Below are 25,509 nucleotides of genomic sequence, written 5' to 3'. Positions count from 1 at the left end.
GCTGGTTCAGTCACCTTCCTTTGCCTTTCCAATTCTTCCCAGCAAAGATCTCAAAGTAAGCATGTCTTCACAGGTATCCTATTAATGATTTGTGGACTTGCTTACTGGTTTAGGTCAAGCCCAACGTGACCTGACATTTATATTCCCATATCCTTCCTTTCAAAGGGGTTGGGGGGTTTTACTTCATTCTAAGTAATAGTTCTTCTCATTCAAAGGCCTTATCAGAAGAAAGGCTTACTCTCTTGCGACAGTGACATTGTTTCATATCCAAATCAAAGTCACGTTCATTTACCAATACTAATACCAAAGAAACAAAACTCCTAAGGAAGTAGTTTCTAAGGAAAATCCTGGATAGTTATGTTTCCTTCTTGAAGGTGCAGAGGCCCATTCCTTTCTGATGCTTCTAGATGGACTTCCTCGCGTTATCTGTGTGGCACCCAACCCTCAGTTATTAATCTTTTTCACTCAAACTTTACAAACCTCCACCAATGAAATGACAGGTTTCATTGTCAAATGATAGTTATAGTGCAAGATCTGATTCTACATATTCTCCCAATGTGGAAAGATGATTTTTAAATCAGTTTTTTTATCAGTAATAAGATAGGTTCTCACTGACCTGATTCGGCAGCCTCTGAACATGCCCGTGTCTACAAGGTAAGGGCAAACCAACGTTGTTTTAATTCCATCCTTCTCAGCAGCCTTTAACTCATGGCTCAGGGATTCATGAAAACCCACCACTCCAAATTTACTGGCACAATAATCCTGAGTTAGAGGGGGAGAGAACGGAAACACTAAGTATGTGCACAGATCCCCGCCCCCCCCCCCAACCAAACTCCAGCTCTCCTGATCCAATTACTTTAGTTACATGTTTGATCCAGAAGGTTACAGGTGACTAAGCAAGGAAAAGGAAAAGTGCTTTAAAGGACAGCTATCTGATGTTTGGTGCAGAAAGAATATTTTCAAAGCAGCAGCAGAAACCGATGAATATTTTTTTGCCACATTAACCAAGTATCATATTACTCTGGGGAAGTTACCACAAAGGATTCTATAAAGGCTAACAAGCTGAAGCTAAAAATGGAGAGAGGTTCACTTTGAAGTGTCTGGAAAATTTACAGATGGCCTCTTGTTCAATAAAGGAGAAAAATCCAGTTAGTTTAATTAATGCTACAAGAGCAAAGGCGAGCCAAGCTTAGGTTATAAGTTGTTATGGTCCACTTTTTGGTGTAAACTGAAGAAAATGAGAACTATACTTTGCAAACTTAAGCCAGACCTTAACCTAAGAATACACGGTATATAAAGTTCTTCTTTACCCCACCTGAAATGTAGGAGTGGAAATGTAGAACACGAAAGCTATCTCTTCCTCTGTGTGCTTCTGCGTACCTGCATGGGGTGTTTCATTTTACGCTGTAGGCAGCCCCAAGACAGACAGCACCGACCCATACACACACGTGCACTTTATAACTTGAAGGCGGTGAAGACCAGGGCTTGAGTTAGCCCAGATCTACAGATCTAACCCTGCGAGACCCTGCCCATCTGCCGCAGCCATTTCCTCTGAGAAGCTGATCCAGGCTGGCTCACTTTTGGCAAGTTGACCAAAACAGAATGTCAACCTTTGGCCTCATTCATCTGGTTCCCGTGGCACCGCCAGCACCCTCCACGGTTTCATCCTCGACCCTGTGTCTCCCCGCCGTCATCAGGCATAACTGCCAGCGAGACGGGGCACACGGGACTGGTGCACCTACTTTTCCTGCTGCTGGTTTGTCAGACTAGCAGAAGTAAGTGTACGGCAGAAGACACTAGAGGTGTGCCTCAGCAGCTGGCCCTGGCTACCGTAGAACGTTCCACAAACAGCACACAGGTAGAGTGCTTTCATGAATGTACGGGCAGCAGGTAGTCTTCACAGAGATAAACTGACGGAAGGAAGGAAATGCTTTACATAGGACACACAAACCTCCACTCCGGCAGTACTGAACAATCCCAAGGAACTTGCAACTGTCACAATATGACCATGATTAATCTCCAGCATTGTAGGAAGAAAAGCCTTAGTGGTCTGGAAGAGAAGGAAGATTCAAGCTTTAAACCAGACATTGAGAGTTTCATCTAAAAACCAATCTTACATAATGTTTTACCTACAGTTTGTTTAAAAATCTTATTTATACTTTTATTAAAAGAGAATATCCTGTGTCTGAACATAAAACCAAATCATCGGTATGGCAGGCCTTTATAACGCTGTGACCAAAAGGACTGGAACACAAGAGCTTCTGGGGACAATCTCCAGAGATGAAAAGAAAGCCATTAGTCAAAGGCTCTTTTATCACCTTTCAAGTGCTAGCTATCTGCTAATCTAAACTACTCCCAGGTCAGAGATCTTTTTGTGCTCATGACACTTGAACACAGCCATGTCCCGGTCTAGGAGAGGCCCGCCAGCTTACCCCAGAAGTGCCTGGTAAGAGTATTTACCTTATGGCCATATCCACACAGTAAGAGAGCCGTGAATGGAGAGAGACCCCAGCATCCTCTCCCAGCACCCACAGCTTCATTACCACAGCGTACTTACAGGAGGTAAAGTGCTTCGGGACGTAAAAATGCCGGGTAGAAGCACAGGATTGTTTCAATGAAAACTGTGTCTTATGCTGGCTGTGCTGCCAAGAGCTTATAGCGTTCTGAGCGCCCACACTCCTCTGTGGAGGCTGACAGGGAGGGACTTGCCCACAGAAGCAGGTGACTGGCTGGGAGGCTGAGCACTCAGCAGAAGTTCAGGGCAACAGACCAGGGGCGGCATTGATTTCTTATTCACTAAACTCTTTTTCCCCCTCTCTGGCTCTTTTGCTTTCAAGACCTAACAGGCTGTATTTAAAAAAAAAAAAAAATTACTTCAAATTGCTTAAGATAATCTATTAACTACTCTACCAGGATTCCAACAGTTTTATAACCTGCTTCTTAAAAGAAAGCATCAAAGAGCAATCTGTCTACTGTTGAGTTATATTCCATTGCCCACACAGCCCATTGCCCACACAGCCTCTCCATGATTTATGAAGTTCAGAAAACCCAAACAATACACAGTGGACTTGAAGAGTTGGATGCTCCTCTCTGAGGATCTCCTGGCCAAAGGATCACTGAATTTTTGCATAAATACCTAATTTGCTACAATAAATTTTGTTCTTGAAGCTTTTCTGTATTCCAATCCATGATGCACACAGTTGGCAGATGGATGTCTGTCAAGTGTTCCAACTTGTCCCCAGTCTGCCTCCTGATGAGCATGCAACTCCCCCGCCCCCACCTCCTGCCCCATTTGTCTGGGCTTCTTCACTGCTGTTGCCCAGGGCATGCTGCTTCTTACCTGTGAGGTTTTACCCGGGAATTCTTCTCTTCTCTGACAATCTACTCCCAATGCCCTCCTATGTCATTCAAAGTGTAATACTAATCACATGTTTACAAAGCCTCTTAGGCTTTTCAACATACTTATGTCACAAGAGCTTCCAAATAATTCTCTACTGGAGGTGTTGAGCCTTTATATAATTCTATACCACGTTGATTTCGTTCATATTTAAGACATATGGGCAGTACCATTCACCATAACATATAATTACATGTTCCACGGGATTTTGATTTTGATTGTTTTATAAATTTGTCTGGCTGCCTCAGATGAAGCTGCAAGATGAAGCTTCAAAGATTATGAAAGAATTACTACCCTGTGATACCCTGTGGAGGAGAGAAATGTGAACAATGAGCCTTATGTACTTCAGAGAGCTGGCATACTGCTGGATGGAAGAGACATGTTTCAGCTGGATTTTACTTCTTTGTAGTAGTTAGTGGGAGTGGCTAGGGCAACTGCGATAGTAATTATTATTTTGGTATGCTTGACAGCCAAAAAAGGCAAGACCTAGTACTTCAGGTCATGATAGATTCAATTTTAGGCTCAATACTTCACATATGGCCATTATATCACAGAATGACAATAAAGCAACATCATTAAAGAAGTATATACATATATATATATATATATATATTCCAATCTAAATAAGAAAACATATCCTTAAGTAATCAAGTCTGAAAGTCCTCTTTTTAAGTATCTGGTTATGATGAACTGTTCCCAGATTAGCTAAAAAGTATTAAAATTATTCTTGATGTTATTCAGAGACCATTTCTAAATACTGAAAGTTTGCCTGGTCTTGGAAGACAGGGATAGATTTAGTTCAAAGATCAAAAGTATTTTTAAGTTCTTCAGTAGCAAGTCTCAATATTGAATCCCAAGAAATGACACACAGTACAGAACACTGGCAAGAACTTGCTGCTCGATTACCTGATGGATCCAAATCGCTCACCCTGCTTGTTCACGACACCAGGGATCACTCGTTCCAGCTGCGGCTGGCTGATCCCGGCTAGAAACACACGGACACCAAGCGGGGTTGGCTCTAATGACTTCCCCGTGCTCGTGTGCGACGTTCGTTGTTGCCTGCAGGTGTTAAATGACTAATCCAGATCCCCAGCACCACATAAAGGGTGGGTGATACCAGATTAACAAGTTCCTAGCTAGTTTTTAACTTGCTGCATGGTTCTAAAACTGATTAATGACCTCTTCCCCTTTTCCTGAAATTAGTCTGGGGGTATTAACGTCCTCATTCAACAAGCTATTTCTTGAACATCTATCACATGCAGGCCGGCTGCAGCGGGGGCTGGGTCTGTGCCTGTCTCTAAGCGGAATGTACACTGACCGGCAGGTAACTGGTAAATGAGCACATCCAACAGAACAGTTGTAGTTTATCCACGGGGAATTAGGGCTGCATGTTCTACCACATGGGTCTTGGTCCTGCTTTCCTCACCACCCACCCTCCCACCAAGTAGTCTACAAGGACATTTAAGCTATTGGTTTTGTATTTAAAGGAAGGAAGGAAAGAAAAGAGAAAGAGGAACAAAAGAACCCAAATATGGCCATGTGACTAAAATCTTTTCCAATTGTGGACATTTTTCAGAGAAATATGCTTCACTTCGAGTAACTAGTAAAGTGTGACACAAGTTTGTTTTAAAGTTCCCTTTAGAGAGGGAGAGTTAAAAAAACAAAAAAAAGGCAGTGGCAGGTCACTGTCTAGTTTAAAAAATGTGATTTCTTTGCCGAATCGGGGACAAACATGATCTTCTATATAAGTGAAATCCAATGTGTCATTTTCTATATCCTCAGACAAAATGCCTATATTATTTATTTAGGAAGCTCACAATTATAGGCCTAATACAATGCCAACTGCTATCAATGTTGAGAACAAACATGGTTGAGGAAACTGGGAGGTGAAAAAAAGCTATCCAAGGCCAGGGTCAGCCTTGGAACCCAGACTCGCTGTTTTCCAAAACTGGGGCCAAACACTCAGCTCCTACTGTGTGCCAGGCAAAGGCAAGCCTGAAAGAAGAGCATTCACATCAGGACCGCTGAGGCTTCTTTTCAAACCCGAGGTTTCAGGGTTTGCCCTGGAGCCTGATCCACGTGACTGAGCACTAAGGCTGTTAATCATTTCCTTTGCTGCCTGAATGGAGGCAAGCAATTACTGCTCGTGCTTTATTTCCACAACCCAAGTCCTGCCTTGTGTCTGGGGCACAGTACCAAATAAACTTTGATCAACACTAATTCTATCCCTTACTTTACAAGAAAAATGCTATAAATGGGTGGCTAGAAAGCATCATATTTTCAGGAATTTTCCCAAGTAACCTGAACTAGTTTTCTTTTCTAATTACTCTTGCCCTCAACAGTCTGGTAGATGACATCTGAGATAGCACAGCATATTCTGTCCTTGACACAGTTTGACAGCACAAAGAAATCTGGCACTTTGCGATGAATTATTAATGTGCACAAATATTGTAGCATGTATGAGATGGGGCCCGGCAAAAGGTGAAGTGCTAGTTGCCATGACACCAGTCAGTTCAAGCTAAGGTTCGTGATCTTTAACTTTGTCTCAAAGAGTCATTAAAAGAACATGAAGGGCAAATCTAAAAGCACACCCAAGTGGCTTAAGTTTAAATTCACGCGTCTGCCACCATCAGTGAATCTGAGAGGGGCAACTCAGATAACTCACTGAACACCCGGGCTGCTGTGTGATTACCACTCCAAGGACGGATTACCGAGATCAGAAGTTACCACCCAGTACGGGAAGCACTACAGAGAGTACAGAGTTATTAGCTGGTGCCAGTGGGGGCCGGCAAGGTCGGCTAGGTGCTTAACCTACGTCGGAGAGCGGCACTCCATCGCAATGTCCTTTTGTTCAAATGTCTACGATACAGAGGACACGTAGTTCTTCATCAGGAAAAATGGCTGACTCTTGATTTAGGGGGGCTCAGAGTCAGTAACCAATATGCACTCATTGGCATGGTCAGTGGGAGAATTTAAAGTTGGAATGGACCTAGGGGGTATTTTATCTGCAGCAAGAGATAACTCAATCTCTGGCTCCCTCTGCCTCTGGTTAAAAAGTGTGGAGAGGGACCTTTGAATACTCATGAGTAATTTTATCACATGACTCCAATACCATAATCTGCCACCAGCTGATGGGGTTGCTATGTGACTAAAAAGAAAAAAGGGGGGGGGGGAGGAGGACATTCAAATGGACACTGACATTCTTATGAAACATACTTTAATATTGCTACAGCTCCTCGGGGTTTTTCTTCAAAGCACTGGGCACTTTGAGAGAAAACTGTAAAGGTCATATTTATAATATAAACAAGAATTCCTTGAACAGAAGTGTGACTGGACATAGACATGACATGTCATATCTCGAGAAATCTTTGAAAGTTAGGTTTACGCCACATTAACTTCCAACAGTTCTAACCCTCCAGATCATTCCTGGTGCTCTTAATGGCCCACAGCAAGGCAGAGCCTGTGGCTGCACTGTCAGAACAAATTAACCTGAAGTCCAACGAAAGGGAATGTGAAGAAGCCTGGTATCTGGCAAAGTCTGGCGTTTGAAATTTCGAGACTGATGATAATTTTAAAGGCATGGGTAAGACACCCAGAATGTGTTTTCCATATTTGCAAGTCATTCCAGGTTAATGGACACGAAGGAAAAAGCAAAGTTAATTTCTCACAGTAGGAAAAAGGCCTCATACCATGTTTTTGTGTGTTTGTATAACTGTCTTATGGTAAATTCCAGAAAAAGCATCTTTGAAAAAGAATCCTAAGGTGTTTATCTCTCATTTGAACACTCAAACAGAAGACTCATTTCTAGAGGATCATAATTCATATTATAAGAAAAGGATGAACACCATCAGCACATATACAATAGTTTTCTCAAGGATGTGTAAGGCTTTTCAGAATCTCCAAAACGAACAGCAGTATACACACAATTTGACAAGAAAAGTACAGTCGAGACCCCACTGCACAAGCACACCGAACCGGACGCGCTCACAGCCCTGCCACCTGCTGCAACAACTCTATTTGCTGTTTTGCTCCTTCTGCCTCTGTTGCTACCAGAGGAACTTATCTTTACCAGAATCACAAAGGAACATACGGCTTATTTACAAGGCTAAAAATGACATCTGGTGGCACTCTTCTCTGAAAACTCAGTCACTGCCCCTGGAAAACTATGGTTCAGTAGGACAAACTATTGAAGGCACTGTGAAAATATAGTGAGTGGGGTTAAAAAGGCTAATAGGATGAATCATCAGCATGTTTAAAGACTGAAAAATGGTGATTTCCCCCCCCCCCCATGCTAACCTAGGAAAGGAACATACGGCTAAATAAATACCCTCAATTCTGTAGATTTAAAGCTATCTGCTTGGTAAATATACTGACCACCAAACTTTAGAAATTTCACTTTGACCACAGAACGTGATAATTGAAAGTTTTCATTACAAAATTATCTTAAAAATTTTTTAATTTATATAAGTAATCTCTACATCCAACATGAGGCTCAAACTCATGACTCTGAGATCAAGAGTTGCACTCTCTTCTGACTGAGCCAGCCAGGGGCCCCACAAAATTATCTTTAATTAGGAAGTAAAAACTAAATCTATACTTGCTAGCAATATATTGATTGACTTTAAATCTTTTAGTTGCATTTGACAGCACAAATTCTGAAATCACTGTAATTGAATGACAGCTTTTTTTTTCTTTCTTAATTGGTGTGTTTGTAGAGACAGGAAAGTCTCCAAATTGTGCAACAAAGCCCCATGATACTGAAGCCTGGAATGACCCTCTGACTTAACAAAATGTTCATCAAAATCTCTTATCTGATTGACACAAAATGTTCTGCTTTGGGCTATAGAGTAGAGGCTAAAGAATATGTCATAACTGTTGAATTCATACCAATGTTACGTGTACTGTCCTTTTTATTATTACTTTGAGGCTATGGGGATTAGTTTAATGTTTGAAAGCATCAGCAGTTAATGCTTAACACACATGCACTAGTACATTCCTACAGTTGCCCTGCAACCAAGAAGCTCATAAAAGAGCTGGGCTTTTCAAATGAACACCTAGATGATGACACCATGAGTTATTCAGCAAAAATAAATGCTTCATTAACTCGCCTTCCCACTGTTAAACCATGGGGTGAATCTACCCCAAGGCAGCGACTCAAACATCAACATTCTCTCGCACTTTAGGGTTTGCTATGCAGAAATGCTGGAAAGGAGGGGACTTAAAACTCAATCTGTCTGGAAAATACACTGGTCTTTGGAGTCCACATGGTCCCAACTTGCCAGTCAACTAACCATCCTTGTTACTTGACCTCTTTGGATCTTAACTCATTTGTGAGACACAAAGATAAGGTTCCCCAAGGTTTCTTTGTTCAACAATGTTACAACGACTTAGATCCAATAATTCTTTCTTCAAGTGTTACACACATTGAAATACAAGTTGTAACACTGAGGTGTAACTTGCATAAGACTCTTGTAAATGACTCAATCTGGTATCAGTTCCATTAGTGTAGATGCCAGCATCTGGTGAGCAGTAAAAATCTCTTCATTAAACGTTTATATGATGTCATGACTGTGCCTTTTAAAATAATGGAACTTGATTTAAGCCTCTGACATATTAACAAAAGTACACATTATCTGCAAAACATCGGTTTTCCATGTCTTGGTTGAATTCGGGGAAGCTCAGTGCACTGAAAGAAACTGAATGCTGAGCCCGGTTCCTGAAGTGCTGTCTGCCCCGACCCTCCCCCTGGCTGAGTCCCAGATGATCAAAGGAGTGTTCCATGATCTCCTTCAAGCTCAGGCCCCTTTCCCTATTTAATAACGCTTTACGGAACGAAAATAACCCACAAAATTGCAGCCAAATAGTCTGCTAAACAACAAGTTGTCATTAATCTCTTTGCTTTGCCCCAAACTCAAATCACATCTCAGAATTTGGAATATCGATAGATCTTTCAAAGAGCAGGGGCCCTGCTTCTGCTCTAGGGACTAGTAACCACTTCCAGGACACACACAGAGTGCACACACAAGTTCAGCCACTGCTCAGGCCATCTGAAAGGCCAGACTCCTTTGTCCCTCTGCCCCTACTCCAAAAGCATGGCCCAGTAATGTCCCCATGATCACTTTCCAGTATCCTCTGTATTTCGTCTCTGCACATAGCTTACATCCTCCCATGCTTCCTAGTTTGCTTACTGTAGAGTCTTCAAAAAACTTAGAATCTTTACGTAAGTAAAAGTTATAATCAAGAGGTTGCTCCTGAAAACTTATTTTATTCTTAAGTGTGCATCATTGTAACAACACAGAATTTATATATATATTTATAGATGAGGGTCTAGGCGGTCTCTATATTGCGTTAGGCACTGTCAAAGAGAAAACTCTGCAAATGTGTTAAAGAACATGCACGTTAGCAAATCAGGTTCCACACTGATGGTTGTCTCTAAGCTTTAGTTCTCATCGTGTAATGACATTTTTCTAGGGTCAGAAGCCATTTTGGACTAAAAAAAAAAATCACAACTTAAATTTGGGCTCAAAAGCTCCTCAGTTGTAGCTTATAGATCAGTATCTTCAAACTACCGCTCCACTACTAAATTAAGAGATGTCTTCGAGGACAATGATTGCTGACCCAGCAACTGGTCTGGTATATTCTAGCTTCCTCACAGAAGAACAGTACTAAAACGGAACAGGACGCAACGCTAATCACTTAACAATCACAAATCTGGCTAAACCACCTAACATGTTCCTAAATTGTGAAAACTAAAAAGAAAGACCTCCTCTTATGTACAGCAAGTGCCTGAGAAATCATGTCCTCCATTATCCGATATTGGATGCCAATGATACGCCAGGGGCCAGGAGTGGAGGAGGGGGGCATACGCAACAGGCAAGGTTGTAACTGATCCTGGGCAGGAAGAATGTAGCTCCTTCAGTGCATGGTCCTCATTTTGTTTCATGAGGCTTAGGAGAAACTTAGGAAACTCCATCCTGGGCCCGATGACCAAGGGGAATAGTGAGCAAGAGAGCACCTGCACTCTTCCTTTAGATACTGGACCGGAATAAAATAATAATAATAAACCTAGACTAAGATTGGAACACAGAGTGTGCGGTCTGGCATTTTTCTTGTCTGCGAGATTCCTAAAGGGCTGATTAGCTTGGGAAAGAAAAACAAAAAGGCAAGGGGAAGGAGAATATTGAGAAAGTGAGAAGGAAAATGCGTATTCATGACCAGTTCCTCTTCAAACTTTGACGTGCCAAAGAATCACTCGGGATCCAAGTCCAATACAGATTCTGGCCCAGTAGGTCTGAGAGGGGGTCTAAGAGCCCGCTTTTCTAATGTGCAGTCTGTTGGATGATGCCGCTGCTGCCACTGCTCTGGACCATAGGCTAAACACAAGGTTCTAGCAAGAGCTGGGGCATCTGTCTACTCTAAACCTCAAGTGGCTTCAGATCCATTTCTCCTACAATCTCAGCAGAACTTGAAGATTAAGTTTGCTGCCCTCTATCCTACCCATGTGCTCTGAACTAGGATACTAAGGGTAGGGAAGCCTCACCACTCTCCACACCTTTCCAACAATATTTATAAGACAAAGCCTGGTTCAAACCAAGGTCAAGGGCTCCCAGAGCCTTCTACAGACAACTATGAGAATTTACAAACTGATTCTCTGTATATTTGCCTTGGATCCATTTTTAGCACTAGAAAGCCCCACTGCTCTCGTTTTGAATGTTTATGTCCTCAAATTCATGTTAAAATCTGACACTCAATGTGATGGTGTTAGAAGATGGGGCCTTATGAGGCACTCAGGAAGGGCCCAGTGCCCTTCTAACAGAGACCCCAGAGAAACTCCTTACCCTTTGGCCATGTGCGGTTTCAGCAGACAGCAGTCTATGAACCAAGAAGTGGGCCCTCACCAGATGCCAGACTTGCTGGCACCCTCATCTTCTTAGACTTCCAGCTTCCAGAACTGTGAGACAGAAATTTCTGTTGTCCATAGCCCACACAGTGCAAAGGGACGAGGACACCCACTTAGCCGTTAGAACAGGTTCCCTAACAGAGACCTAGAAGGCTTCAAAGTCTTCTCTCTGCATCCACAGAGGCTCTGAAGGCTCAGCTTTCAAGACAAGGAATTGCTCATTCCACCTCAGCCTTTACCTTTTCTACTTTTCACATTTACCTTTCTGAAGCTTTCATGCTTTGGTAAGCTCATGAAAAAACCCTACATAGGTGTTAAAGTGTGGTCTGCAGACCAGGGTTTGCTACCAGTCTGCAAGAGATTATTATTTAATATTTTAAGTGGTTTATATACACATTTGCAATAAACAATGCATACAACTTTTATACTTTTTTCTATTTCCTTGGTTTGTTTATATTTTTGAAGCAACGTTATCTATTAAATATAATTTAAAAATTGAGCTTTTATTTTTATCTTGCATTCACAGTTCCATTCTTCAATTTTGTTTGGGGTTGTTTTGGGGGTGGTTGGGGTTTTAGTTCTTTTGCATTTTATAAAACAAATAGCCAACAATGGATTGAAAAGTTTTAAAAGTTGGTCCTTTACACCAAAGGTGGTCTGAGAAGCACTGCAATATGGTATTTTAACTTCTCTTAATTCTTGGTTAAAAAGAGTCCATTCAGTTAGTGTCAAAAATCTAAAGAACTGACCAAAACTAAACACCCAAAAAACAAATACCCAGTGAGGAAATGGGCAGTAGACATGAATAGACACTTTCCAAAGACGTAATCCATACGGCAAACAGACACGTGAAAAGATGCTCAACACGGCTCATCACCATATGAGATACCACCTCACACCAGTCAGAGGGGCTAAAATTAACAACTCAGGAAACAACAGATGTTGACAATGATGTGGAGAAAGGGGGACCCTCTTGCACTGTTGGTGGGAACTACTCTGGAAAACAGTGTGGAGTTTCCTTAAAAAATTAAAAATAGAATTACCCTATGACCCAGCAATAGCACTACTAGGAATTTATCCAAAGGATACAGGAAGGCTGATTCAATGGGACACATGCACTCCAATGTTTATAGCAGCTCTATTGACAAGAGCCAAATTATGGAAAGAGCTTAAAGGTCCATCAACTGATCAATGGATTAAGAAGATATGGTTTATATATACAATGGAATACCACTTGGTGATGAAAGAGTGAAATCCTGCCATTTGCAACAATGTGGATGGAACTGGAGGGTATTACGCTAAGTGAAATAAGTCAGAGAAAGACAGGTACCATATCATTTCACTCATATGTGGAATTTGAGAAACTTAACAGATGATCATAGGGGAAGGGAGGGAAAAATAGGATAAAAACAGAGAGGACGGCAAACCATAAAAGACTCTTAAATACAGAGAACTGAAGATTGATGGGGGTGGGGAAAACAGGTGATGGGCTTTGAGGAGGGCACTAATCCGGATGAACACTAGGTGTTGTACATAAATGATGAATCACTGATTCTACTCCTGAAGCCAGGACTACACTGTATGTTATCTCACTTGAGAATAAAACATTAAAAACAAAATAAATAAAATAAAAGTTTCGTAAAAATGAAAACAAAAGAAAAAAAACCTTACCTAGGAAAAAATTAGCCCTTTACAAACAGATGCTTGGGCCAGAAGTTTGGACAACAGCAGCTGGGAAAAACCGCATAATTTTGAAAATCCATGATTAGCATTTCCAAAGGCAAAGCTTATAAAGTTATCTGGAATTCCAATCCCATAAGATTATTATGTAACAGAATAAAAGTTTTACATTTTCCAGGAGATAAGCTTTAAGACAACACTAACAAAAAACAAAAAAAACTAAAACCATCCTGTTAACGACACTTCATGGTACCAAGTATTTCTAGAACTTTGTGTAGCCAGTCCTCGTGGAGGTGCCTTGTTTATTTGCTACTTTTTGTGTCTAGCTTGTCAGTGTTGACATGTGAACCAGGAAAAGCAAGGATGCTGAGTGACCAAGGATATCCTACAGTCTTCTCAATGAGGCAACCCTCTCAGATGCAAACTATGGAAAATTACAGAAAAGGCAGAGAAAAACACATGAACTGGGCTTCAGTCATAAAATTCTGATGGGGTGTTGGCTCTTTAGTCTAGAATTTTACATTCTTGTCTAATTTATAGAGCAAACTTTCTGGGGATATTAAGCTAGGGTTCATTAGTCATTGCTAAACGAACTATGCTAGTAAAAACACACACACATACACACACACACACACACACACACACACACACAGACAACAAAAGCATTTGAAGGTGGATTCTTTCATTATACCACAGGGCAAAAGCATAAATGACTCATAGAAGAAAATCCGACAAGAAGCTTTGAACCTGTGGCTTAGGTTAGTATTTGTAGAAGTTCTAAACTAAAGTCTTAGGATGAGGGTCTGGGTCCTAGCTTCTTCTTTCCCCAGGGGTGACCTTAGGCAATTCCTATAACCTCTCTCGGTTTGTTTCCTCATCCATAAAAATGAGGATAATGGCTGTCTTTAATTCAGGGTTGCTTTGAGGCTCATATGAGAGGAGAGTGTTTATGAAAGGGTCTGTAAAATTTAAGTGCTATATAAAAGTATGGTAAGTGCACTCAAGACTCATTAAGCGTATATTTACAGGCTTTTTTGGTTACAAGTGCCATCTATTTTTGGTGATGTTGTTTTTTCAAGTTCCTGCAATTCCTGGTTCTTACTATGTACAGCTCCCAGGCCTCCCTGCCCTCCACACAGCACCAGACCACACTTCCGGCAAAATGCCAGGAGCTGGCCACCAGAAGAAACCTCAGAAACATACTATTAAGCAGCTGCTTCAGCTGCCCAGCCCCCTCCATCCAGAATCCTAGATGATGCTGGGAAACAACACATTTCCCAGTACCACCTCTTCTTCCATCCTCTCCTCTGGTCTTCTTTTACTAGGAGCACAAAACAACTGCTGAAAATATAAATTACAATGCTTGACAGAGAAGAGTCCAGCAAACATAAAAATATTAAAAGTTAGTGCAGAACTTTTGAAGATAATTTATCATACCTGATGTTTCTCTTTCCCAAGAGATTATAGAACTATCCCCATTTTTAAAATCCTGGAGAAATCAGTAGGGGGCAGTATGTTAAGTGCAATTTGCAGGTGGGAAAATTCAGGCTTTGAATTTTAAGTTTCGGTTGTCCTCAAAATACCCATGTGCTTACATAAGTTATACCACAAATATTTTCCCAGTTACACTGATTTGGGAAGTGTTATTTTGAGCCCCATTGTTTAGAATAACACTAAGAAGCTGAACCTTGTTAATATTTAAAAATTCCAGTACTAAGCTACTTGAAAGAAAGGCAAGAAAAAGTCACATTTTTATGCAAGCAGAAAATGAAAGAAACGGCATGGTTTCCCCAAACTGAACAGAACCAAGCAAAACAAAAAAACAAAACAATAACACCAAAACCACCACAAAAAACAACTTTCACAATGTTAACACCATTGCCATCTTTCACACATAACTTTCTGTCATCTTTGAAAAGTTTCACAGACCAAGTAATGTTTTGTTTCCAAATGTGAATTCATTGTAAGTGGCTTGTCAGTTGGGCTAATTTGACAGCACTCAAGGTTGCGGCAGTAATTGCCCTGACTTGTTAAATATTCTAGCAGCATTTGCTGCAGTGTTGAAAGTTTTATGATCGTTATGAGAGGATATTCAGTTTTCTCCCCGTGGTTCATTTAATTTTAGTCTCAGAGCATTTAGGAAAATGGTCCCTGACAGGTGTGAACTTGATTTCTAAGAGAATTGACAAATAAAGTAAAATGAAAAAGGAACCCAAGAATGGGCCATGCTGGGGAACATCAAGTGAAAGAGGCAAGCGTTCCCTGTGTTGAAAGGCACACCCTCCGGTGCTGGGATGGCCAGAGCCTGCAAACCCAGGGCGACTGGGACTGGCTGGCCTGATGTGTCAGGGTGACTGTGATTAAATCCTCGGCCCTGCTCCGCTGACCTTACTCTACACGGTGGTATCTTAAGTGTTAGGGCACAACATGGGGAAGTTCTCTAAGGCTGGCCTACTACAAGGACGGGCTGTGTGCTCTACCTGTCCACTACATATTTTCAAAGAAAGAATTACAAGATACCGCCCTCTGAGCTATTTTCCCATAACGCTTACAAGAGGTCTCAGCCTAAAAAGAATCTTTAGGTTAGATTAATAGAAACTATAAAGGGTTAGTTCTTTGTATACTAATCCTATAGTAACTTCTGAGATTAAAAACGCAAACAAACCAGTAATTAAACCAAGAGATTAACACATTTTAATCTCATCCCTAGAGTTCCAGGCTCCAAAAATTGGATTTAACTCATTCAGCTGATATGAGGAGTAGTTCCTGATTTCTTAAGGACTATCAGAGTTTGTCATACTCCAAAGATTACCTACGAAAGGCCCTTTATCTTGGGAAAACTATTGCTTGTGAGTGCACAAGGAAATAAGATACAAATCCACCCTGCCAGGACACCCCCTAGTGGAAATTCACCATAGTACATACAATTTAGGGTTCCAAACACATGCTGGGTATTTAGGACTTAACACAGTGGCTCAAATGGACTTTTTCCATGCCTCTGGCTATAAATACACCATACTCACGAGCCTTATTATTCATCAAGCATTCCAAACAAGCAAACAAACAGGTCATCTATACGTCTATCCACATAGGCAGGCATCTGAATAAAACAGAGGTAAACTGGCTACTTATCATAAGTGAATGAAGCTTAATTTTAGTTTCTGAAAGAAAAAGACCAGAAATCTTAGAGGAGTCTGTTGTTAATATTCCTTAACTCAAGGAAAACACTTAAATAAAAAAAGGGGTTTCCTACTTTAAGAAATTATTCTAAGTCCCAAGGGAGGTTATTAAACTTCTTGAAAGGAATTGTATTCAAGTTAACTAACGTCAGTTCACTAGAATTTGCCAAAGATCTTAAAAGTCTGAAAAATGGTTAGGGTAAAAACAAATTTAAAGGGAGAGAATAAACGAGGAGAATATGAGCAGTTAAGTATTTGGCCATAGGGTTTGTAGCTCTTCCCTAGGCCCCAGTGACCCAATCCTGCAATGAATGGCTACGGCTGACACCCAGGCGCACTTCATTCAAGCTTTCTGAACAAGCTATTCAGTGTTAATATTAGCACAGGTTAAAGAATGCTTCCACTTTGACATGTCCTGTAGATTAATTTCTACTTGGGCAGATAACGGATAGAGACCTAGATACAGAAATAACGAGGGAGAAAAGAACAATCATCAGCTCTGCTTCTAGGAATCGAGATAACAGGACATAATCAAACAAGAGTGGGCCATTCCCTGGATGGAATTTTAAACTATTCTACAAGGACTGCCCCCTTAATATATAAAGAGACTATTCCCATGGAAATATCATGAAGATTTTTTCTCTCTCAGGGGTAGCAATACATGTTGTCTAAACTATTCAACTTTTGTCTCCCAGGAAGATAGGACTCAAATGGCAGACAGCTGAGTGCTCAGGGCTCCCTCATGGCACAGTGAGGTGTCCAGCCCCACAGGAGTTTCCAGTTGACCAGGAGACATGATAGGTGATGAGTTTAGAAGGCAGGTGGAAATCAGTTTTAGAAGACCTAAGCTGTCATGCTAATGAGCCTGGACTTCATGCTGTGAACAATATGGTCACCCAAGGGTTTGGAGTAGGTTCTCATCAGCATAATCTTTAAGCAGGCACATAATAAATCTGAGTCTGCTAAGATAACCCTAGGTTGAAGTGCAGAGGCTGGGAACAGGGAAAGACGTTCAGAGACTCTTTCTAAAGTCCAGGCAAGAGGTGATGGAAGCACATGGGATGAGGCAGGACTGGGAAGAAGGGGATCAAAGTACACGGTAGCAACAGAACAGTCAGGACTTGTGAAGGAGAGCAGGATGAAGAATTAAAGATACTGCAAAGGTTTCCAAGCCTGGCACTGGCCACAAGTTCAAGAAGGGGCAAAAAGATGTTAGTTCAGCTATGATTTGTTGATCTTAGGAAGGAGTGGGACAGCCAAGACAGGTGTGTGAATTTGGGAACGGTCTCAGAAATCAGGTGAAGCCACTGAAAGAAATTGATTACCCAGCTAGAGGCACATAGTGAGAAGAGGTCTGAGCATGCAGTCCTAATCATTACATCTCAGAAGCAGGGAGGCCAGAAGGACTGGGAAGACAAGCGAAGCATGAGAAAGTGGGCTTTCCATGGAAACTGAAGACTGGAGTTTCAGAGCTGGTTAACAGAACCACATTCTGTAGAATGATCAAGCTGCACACTGGATTTGGCAATTACGAGAGCACTGTTACTTCTTCATATGATATTGGTTACTCAGCAATATTTTCTGAACGAACTGAGGTAACCAGACACAGATTAGAACATATATCAAAAATGTTGGAAAGATGATATGATGGTTCCCTGCTCAGACCAGTTACGTAAAGTGACGTTTTACCGTGTCATAGATGTTGATTTCCAGTAGCAATAGATTTGGGCCTAGCATGTAACATACCAAACACAGACACTTGATATTCATTGGGCATGTGATCTTATTCAGTGCTAGGAAACAAGGGTATGCAATGACCCTGTTAGAAGTAGTCCAAGTATCTCAATGGTTGCTATCTAAGAGATGTTCTGAACTGGGATCACAAGAATTAATAAGATAGAATATGCTTACCCCATGTTAATTTACAATTCAGTTCAAGACCTAAGAAATCTTTATTTCTAAATCTCAAACATGATATTTATGCATATATATTTTTTAACAACAGAAACCAGTTCCAGTACAGACTTAAAAACTGGCTATGAATTCCAACCTTTCAGTAGCTATCCTAAGACAGGAAAACAATACTGTATAAAATATTTGGTATAACAGTTCTTTGGGTGCCTGGGTGGCTCAGTCAGTTGAGCTTCCGACTTCGGTTCAGGTCATGATCTCACGGTTTGTGGGTACACGCTACACGTCAGGCTCTGTGCTGACAGCTAGCTCGGAGCGTGGAGCCTGCTTCAGATTCTGTACCTCCCTCTCTCTCTGACCCTCCCCTGCTCATGCTATCTGTCTCTCAAAAATAAACTTAAAAAAACATTAAAAAAACAGTTCTTAATAATGGTTTGAAAGAGAAAGTACTGGCCAAATAGTTTCATATGAACACTTTTAGAAAGAATTCTTTTTTAATTCAAAATCTAAGAGGCCTTGAACAAAACTCTCTAACCAGAGAACAATATGGCATTTGAGATTAAAAACCAGTAAATCACATAGGAACTTAAACATTACTGATTAGGGACCATTCATGAGATATTAGGTACTACCATAGCACTAATGCCTTTAAGTGCTACATTACTCAGATCCAGGTGGTGGGCTTTTACTTTTCCTGGATGGATTTTAACTAAATAGACTTTAGACATTTGGATATAGATAAATGCCTAATTCAGTAATTAGTATTTTAAAACTGTGAAACCTTTTAAGTTAAGTGGTCTATTAATTAACTACCAATTATCTTGTCTGACTACCGTATCAATAGAAGTAAATTACCGACTAGCTATTTGACAGATTTAGTCCTTTACCATGCAAAATTTCTTCAGGACATAAAAGGCATGGAGTTAAATGCTTTTGCTACCCCCTTTTGGTTAATCAGGGATCAATCTGCTGCTCACATATAAAGGCCAAATGCAGCTCTGGTCAAAAAGGATCTACAGATAAACTACATCTTGTAAAATGGCAAGCTAAGATTCGACTCCTCTTAAAAAATAACAAGTGAGACAACATTGTTTTGGGGGGAAACACAGGTTTGCAATTCCTGTGTGGAGGCCAATCTGTCATATTTCATAGGAGACTAGAGAGGAATTTTCAAGCTTTTGTATCACACAGAGATACGGAGGGAACCTAAGTGAATGATCTCAGTGATTATGCCTCAATTAAAGTGTGTCGTATTACACACATTCTCCTTGGGCTTGTCCGAACCAAGGCTGTCACACAACAGATTATACTGACTAGAACCCACCCCAAATCTATCACTTCTTGACCGGTGACCAAGAGAAGGTTCCCAAGAGAGCTGCTGGTGATAGAAATCTGGACGATGAAGTATCACAGCAGAGTGGAGGGCTGTGCAGAACAATGACCAGTACTGTAAAAACTTCCAATTGCTTGGAAGTATAGAGTATGAGGTTAAGAATCAAGGAAGGAATGCAGGAAAAATCCTCTCCGTGAGGCCCAGCCATTGGGAAAGATGAATGGTTGCCACACACTCAACTGGAGCTTGATTCAAATTGGTTTGTCAACACCAGCCTTCTCATAGTCGATAGCCTCGCATCAACGAGCAGAGCTAATATACTACAGTAAATATGAGCACACAGGCAGGGCCAGGAGAATGGAAAACTTGTACGGGAAAACAAAAGGAGATACAAACAATTATGAATGTGAGCCAGCCCCATTTTGAAATCTCATCAATCTTAGGCAGCTTGAATTAGTCCATCACAGTGCTTACTTTTTGAAATTTCAGAAGACAGGCCCCTGTGAGCATCCTCTGAGTAGGCTACCTTCTGAATATTTGAGCAGAAGTCTAGTCTATACTATCAAACATTTATCGAGTAGAGTTCTGTTGCAGGCAGGGGAAAGTGAATAGAAGTACATAACAAACTGCCTTCAGACAGCTTGCCATCATTTTGGAATTTCAGGGTACAATGCGTAAAAAATTACACCAAAGAGCATATACTGTACAACAAAGGTGGGGAATGAAAAGATGTTGCAAGAGAATAATAATGGCAAGAAGAGAAAACGCTTTAGACAAATCATTTAAAGGCACCTTCATCAGAAAACAAGGCATTGGACAAGATGATCTCTAAGGATCCTTGCAGCTCCAATATGCAAAAATGCCAGAAAAGGGCTGGAGTGGGGAGGGAAGATTACATTAAGAACTTGAGCTAAGACTTAAAAGGTAGAAGAGCAGAGGAAGAGGGTCTCCAGGCAGGGGTGGTAGTAGAAGGGTTTGGAAGTAGGAGCACCCACAGCTTTTCAGTGCAAGTCCACACAGTTTTCCGTTTCACTACATGTGACTTTAACTCTGGGTCACGATCAACATATCATTTATAGTGTTTTATGAAAACAGACATCGACGGCTACTTAAAAGTCTGGCTCAAGACAATCTGTTCAAATGACTGAACAACTGTTTGCTCAGCTGATCTGCTTTTAAAAATGAATGGGGCAACTTCTTTTCCCCAGCCAAATACAGTAAAAAGATACTGGTTATTTTCTCTGGAAGGAAAACGGCACATGCCAATACATCTGTAGACCATGGTCACGCACATTTTTGCTAAAGAGGACTGCCGGAAGGGAAGCTGAATTCAGGTAGCTCTTACATCACTGCATATTCGCGCCCACCCCACTCCACCCCCATCCTTATAAAAATTAGTCAAGTCTTCCTTTAAATTTTAGTTGCTAGGTCTCAACTTCTTAAAAGGCTTGTAAGTCTTGGCAACAAGTCAGAAATTCCAACTCTAAAATGAATTTTCTGACTCAATATTGAAAATAAATTCTTAAGTTTAGATGCTTAGGGGAAAAACAGCTGGAGAATTCAGGAGCCTCCCATATTTTAATATGAAGTGACGTCATTACAGTCAAGGCTTCCAAGAACTCCCTAAATTGTGTAGTTAAGCAACATCTCAAAGCAAAGTAAGGACTCTGGGAAGGTGGTATGTTCTTCCTTAGTATATAGATTCAATTCCACAAAAATTTTTCTGTCAGAGATTTGGTTCAATTTTTCTCCTTAGGTTAGAAAGCAGTCTAATAGTACAGGTACAGTATATCAAGTGATGTGTATTTTCAAAGCTAAAGCTATGAATTTTCTGTGCTTAACATACTCTATATTAGCTCTTATTTTATAGGATGTCTAGTGAGAAGAGGCTGCTTTCCTCTTCAAAGTATTTAACTGCAGAATGTATGGCATATCTTTAAAAGTGTGATTGCATTTACAGTTTTACAATTCAGCAAAATAATTATGCAGAGAATGGCAGGATGGCTAAAATTTAGAACATTGTGTAGGTCAAAGTTTATAGTTCAGAAACTGAGGATCATCTCAAAGGCTTTTGGGAAAAAACAGTCCTGATGTTGGCTCACAACCAGCCCACCAATGGCTGTATATCTGTTTAAGGATAAAAAACTGACTGAAATCAACTGGAATTTCTAAGGCAGATCCATCCTTATCATTCCAATATGAAAACTACAAGTTCACCTGCAATTCACATGTCTTTTATTTCAAATGGTGGTTGCTTCCTTTACTCAGAATTTTAAGTACATATGATTCTTGATAAACTGTATTGTCAAGTTTATTCGTTTGTACTGCCCTTTACTCACCTGATGCACCCCCTTGCCACTTACTCTTGTGGACCCCACAGCAGCAGGGACTTTTATTCAGTTCCCCATCCCCACTGTATACACACACACACACACACACACACACACACACACCTATGCACACGTCCCCACAAACAAGCATGCTTAAATTCCCCCTTGACAATTTTCTTACTCATTTAAAGCATTGATATGAGGTCATTCAAGTCAGCTCAAGTCATTTATGTGTTCATTTCTAGACATTTGAAAATGGGTTCGGTAGAGCTCATGTTTGAAAATAACACATTAAAAGAAGCTTCTTTCAGGATTAGAGAAACGGTTTGATATTCAAGGAACAACATTTGAATAAGCACTTCTAAAGCCAGATTAAGTTTTTAAGCAGTTGCTAAAAAATTAATGAGGTTTAATGTGACCTACTTAAAAGAAACAGTTCTTTGTTGTGTTCCATTAGAAGGCTAATCTGCCTATGGAAAATACAAACAAAAAACAAAAATTTTAAAAATCGCACTAAAAATCCCACCTCCTTACCCTTTCTTTATTGGCTCTTACCTGTCTACAAAAGTAAAGGGGAATTACTTCGGAAAAGGAAGGGAATAAAGTGGGTCAGCAGTGTCCAGCGAGAGGGGAGAGCTTCCCACTAGCATGATTGAAGTTTAGCTGGAAAATTGGGATTAGTTTTGTCCCTGGAGCAACAGAAGGCCCTGCTTCCCTCTCATCTTTTGACGGTGGAGTAGTGCTGAGGGTTAGAAGCTGATCTGGTTTTAGGCTCTCCTTCCCCAAGTCTCACAATCCTTCTGCCCCATATATAGCGACTCTGTGGTCCTATCAGGGTGACTTCTGTTCTCCTGAGAGAGGCATCTTGTAAGCTGAGAAAGTTCTGAGAGGTACGCCATCAGGACACTGCCACAGCCCCTGGGGCTGGTCAGTGGATGTGAAATGACTGCCAGGGTGGCCTGACCACTCCCAATGGACCACAAATGCTGATCTCAGAATCTCTGGCACTTTCTAAAATGTGGCTGAACAGTAATTTGGAAGCCTAAACTCTGACTTCAGGAATTCATAAGAACAACCAATGTTTTACAAACTCAACAGAAAGTAAAACAAACAAACCCAGGGTTTTATGCTCCCTCTAGTTATTTTTATGGCAATCTTCCAAACTCGTTCAAAATGTTCAGCCCTTTACTTTCTCAAGAAAGGCTGCATGGGAGGGGGGAGAAAATAATTATTTGATAGTAACTGGCATACAGTGTAATTCACCATGGGGAAATAGCAAATTAGAAGGAAGCCTTGTGGTGAAACAGTATAGGTGTCTTCCAGGCTGGTACTGAAGTCTGGCTCCTTCCCAACCTTCTCATTGACGAGGGCCTAGCAATAAAAACAAGGATGTTTATATTTACCCAGAAGTGTGCGTGGCAATTGACCATCATGGTCCTCTCAATGAGCTCATCGGGACACTCCAGAAGGTGATGCCCAGAGACCACGCCGGCATTATTGACCAGGACTGAGACCTCGCCAACCTCCTTGCGGACCCTTTCTGCCGTCAGGTAGACATTCTCCCTCTTTCCCACATCACAGGTGTAGGTAAAAACCTGCAAGTTGCAGTGGGGCAGAATTTCTTCCTCACCGTTTCCAGCTGTCCTCGGAAGTCCAGATGAGGGGGGGATGGAACAGAGAAGGGGTGGGGGTGAGTCACACGGCAATCAGTAGGACAAAGATCACACAAAACAAAAATACTACAGTGAGCTTCAAATTTCTAATACCATAAGGCTTGCCAATGACTGAACTTACAGCTGCCTTCCTCCGCCAAGAGTCTTTGGGAATTACGGCAATTTACTGGATAACTTCGCTTAGGGGAAAATCATGTAATTGTGACAAGCCCAATACAAGTCAGACCTCATGGGATCGGCTTCCTGGAGCTAAAGACACCTGGAAAGAACTGATCTCAGCCCAGAGAATAACACCCCCCTCCTCCCAAACACAAATACTACACGCTTCTCTTTTTTGAGGACCAGGGGCCAGAACTGGCTCTCATTCTTTTAGGAAGAGCACCTTCAAAATGGGAGCCCTCCTTACGGCTCACAAATCACAACTGTAGCTAACAATCTGAAGTCATCCAAAGCCAAGAAATGAACCTTAAGTTTCTCATGAAAGAACGGAGGTCACAGGTTTTAACTGTTAACAGCTGAGCTCTCCCCAGAATCACCTGGCATAAATCAAGTTCACAGGTAAATATGCAGTTTCATCACAGAAGATCTCAATTTTAAAAACCAAAATCCCTTTCCTGGTTTTGGAATACCTTTATCTTTTAGGTTTCAGCAAGGAACACAAGTTATCTGTATTTGCTACCCCTTCATACCACCGTCGAAGATGTAACCGTTCTGCCCTTTGGTTTTCTGACCTAAAAGGCAGGTGCCAATACTTTTGGTGGAAAATGGTCGATATGGGGGAAAGGGTGGGGTCCAAGTTAATCTTCTCGGTGTAGTTCAATGTTTTTTTACGGAAATGAAAAATTTTGTCAAACAGCAAGAGCCATTATCAAATTTCCTGTACCAATATTTTTGGTTGGTTATGGTCTCCGCCTTGGCTTAAAAAAAAAACAAAACTCAGACTCAGGTTAATAAATACACAGCGAGGCAGATTTCCTGAGGTTATCAAAAACATGGAATAAATTTACAATGGGGCTTAAATCCTCCAAGCGCTTTTAAAGAGGCAGAACATCTCTCAGTCAGGCTGAGTATGTAACTGAAGCACTTACCTGTCTCTGGTGCAACAATGTAATTATTTTCTCGCAGCTAAAGTTAGAGTGAAATCATCAATGCCGCCGCAGCCCGAGCGGCGCAGACACAGTAACCTACACACAGGCATCAGTCGATTCTGAGAACTTCCCACTTTAGTCTCCCAGCGCAAAGGCGGGTGAAGCATTTCTTAGGGGTTCAACCCTGTGCTAACAAGTTCTGCCTTTCTTATCCTCTGAGGGTTTAGAAACCCGACATTCGTCCCCAAAGAGACGGGACCTCCGTAAAGACAAGGGTTCGGCACACCTTCTCCCTTTTAACAACAGAGGTGACCGTATTCCTTTCCCAGGGGGCCAATTCCACTCGCGGAAGACGAGGGGGGTGGTTCTCGAGAGCCGCGCTGACCAGGGCAATGGGGTTGGGGCCCTCCCGGGGGCGGCTCGGGGGTGGGGCGAGGCTGAGTTACCTTGCAGCGCCGCGGCGTCGGCTGCCTCCAGGTCGCGGTAGATGTGGCGCACCATGCCCGCCGTCTCCTCGTTGCTCTGAGTGTTGATGTCCCAGAGCACCAGCAGCGCCCGGCGCCGGGCGAACTCCAGCGCGAAGAGGCGGCCCAGGCCGCTGCCGGCGCCCGTGATGAGGCACACCTGGCCGGCCACGCTCTTCTCCTTGGGCCGCACGAGCCAGCGCGCCGCGGCCAGCACGAACGCCCAGAGCACTTTAAAAGTGACCACGAAGAACTCCACCACGATGTTCATCGCGACGCCCTGAAGCCCGCACGAGTCCAGCGACCGCGTCCGCGCTCACCCCGCGCAGGGCAGCCCCCCGGGCGTTTGCCGGAGCGGCCGAGACCAGAAGGCTGCGCCCCGCGCCCTCTCTCGAGGTGCCCTCCGGGCTGGAGTGCGCGGCGCCGCTCCCTGCTTGCGCGGGGCCACTCCCGCCCGGGCTCGGCGCGGTGGCCCCGGGTCGTGCCCGCCGCGGCAAGCCGCCCGGCTCGGCGCCTCCTGCCGGCGGCCGCCCGCCCGTCCCGCAGCGCCCGCC

The 25,509-nt window shown here is 42.1% G+C and overlaps 1 protein-coding gene across 1 annotated transcript in view; it reads right to left on the bottom strand.

The window, feature by feature from the left end:
• Positions 1-25,476, bottom strand: part of RDH10 (retinol dehydrogenase 10) — a 28,091-nt gene extending 2,615 nt beyond the window's left edge. The window contains exons 1-4 of the mRNA XM_029923525.1: positions 24,938-25,476; positions 23,134-23,369; positions 1,952-2,050; positions 617-762 (exon numbers count right to left, since the gene is read on the bottom strand). Of these exons, the coding sequence (XP_029779385.1) occupies positions 617-762; positions 1,952-2,050; positions 23,134-23,369; positions 24,938-25,226 (770 nt within the window). The 5' untranslated portion in view covers positions 25,227-25,476. The remainder of the gene's footprint in view (positions 1-616; positions 763-1,951; positions 2,051-23,133; positions 23,370-24,937) is intronic.
• Positions 25,477-25,509: the final 33 nt, after the last annotated feature.

Source organism: Suricata suricatta, chromosome 15, assembly GCF_006229205.1.
Source record: "Suricata suricatta isolate VVHF042 chromosome 15, meerkat_22Aug2017_6uvM2_HiC, whole genome shotgun sequence".
NCBI lineage: Eukaryota > Metazoa > Chordata > Mammalia > Carnivora > Herpestidae > Suricata > Suricata suricatta.
Note: the sequence above shows the minus strand (reverse complement) of the source record. Positions and strands in the feature narration are given on the sequence as shown.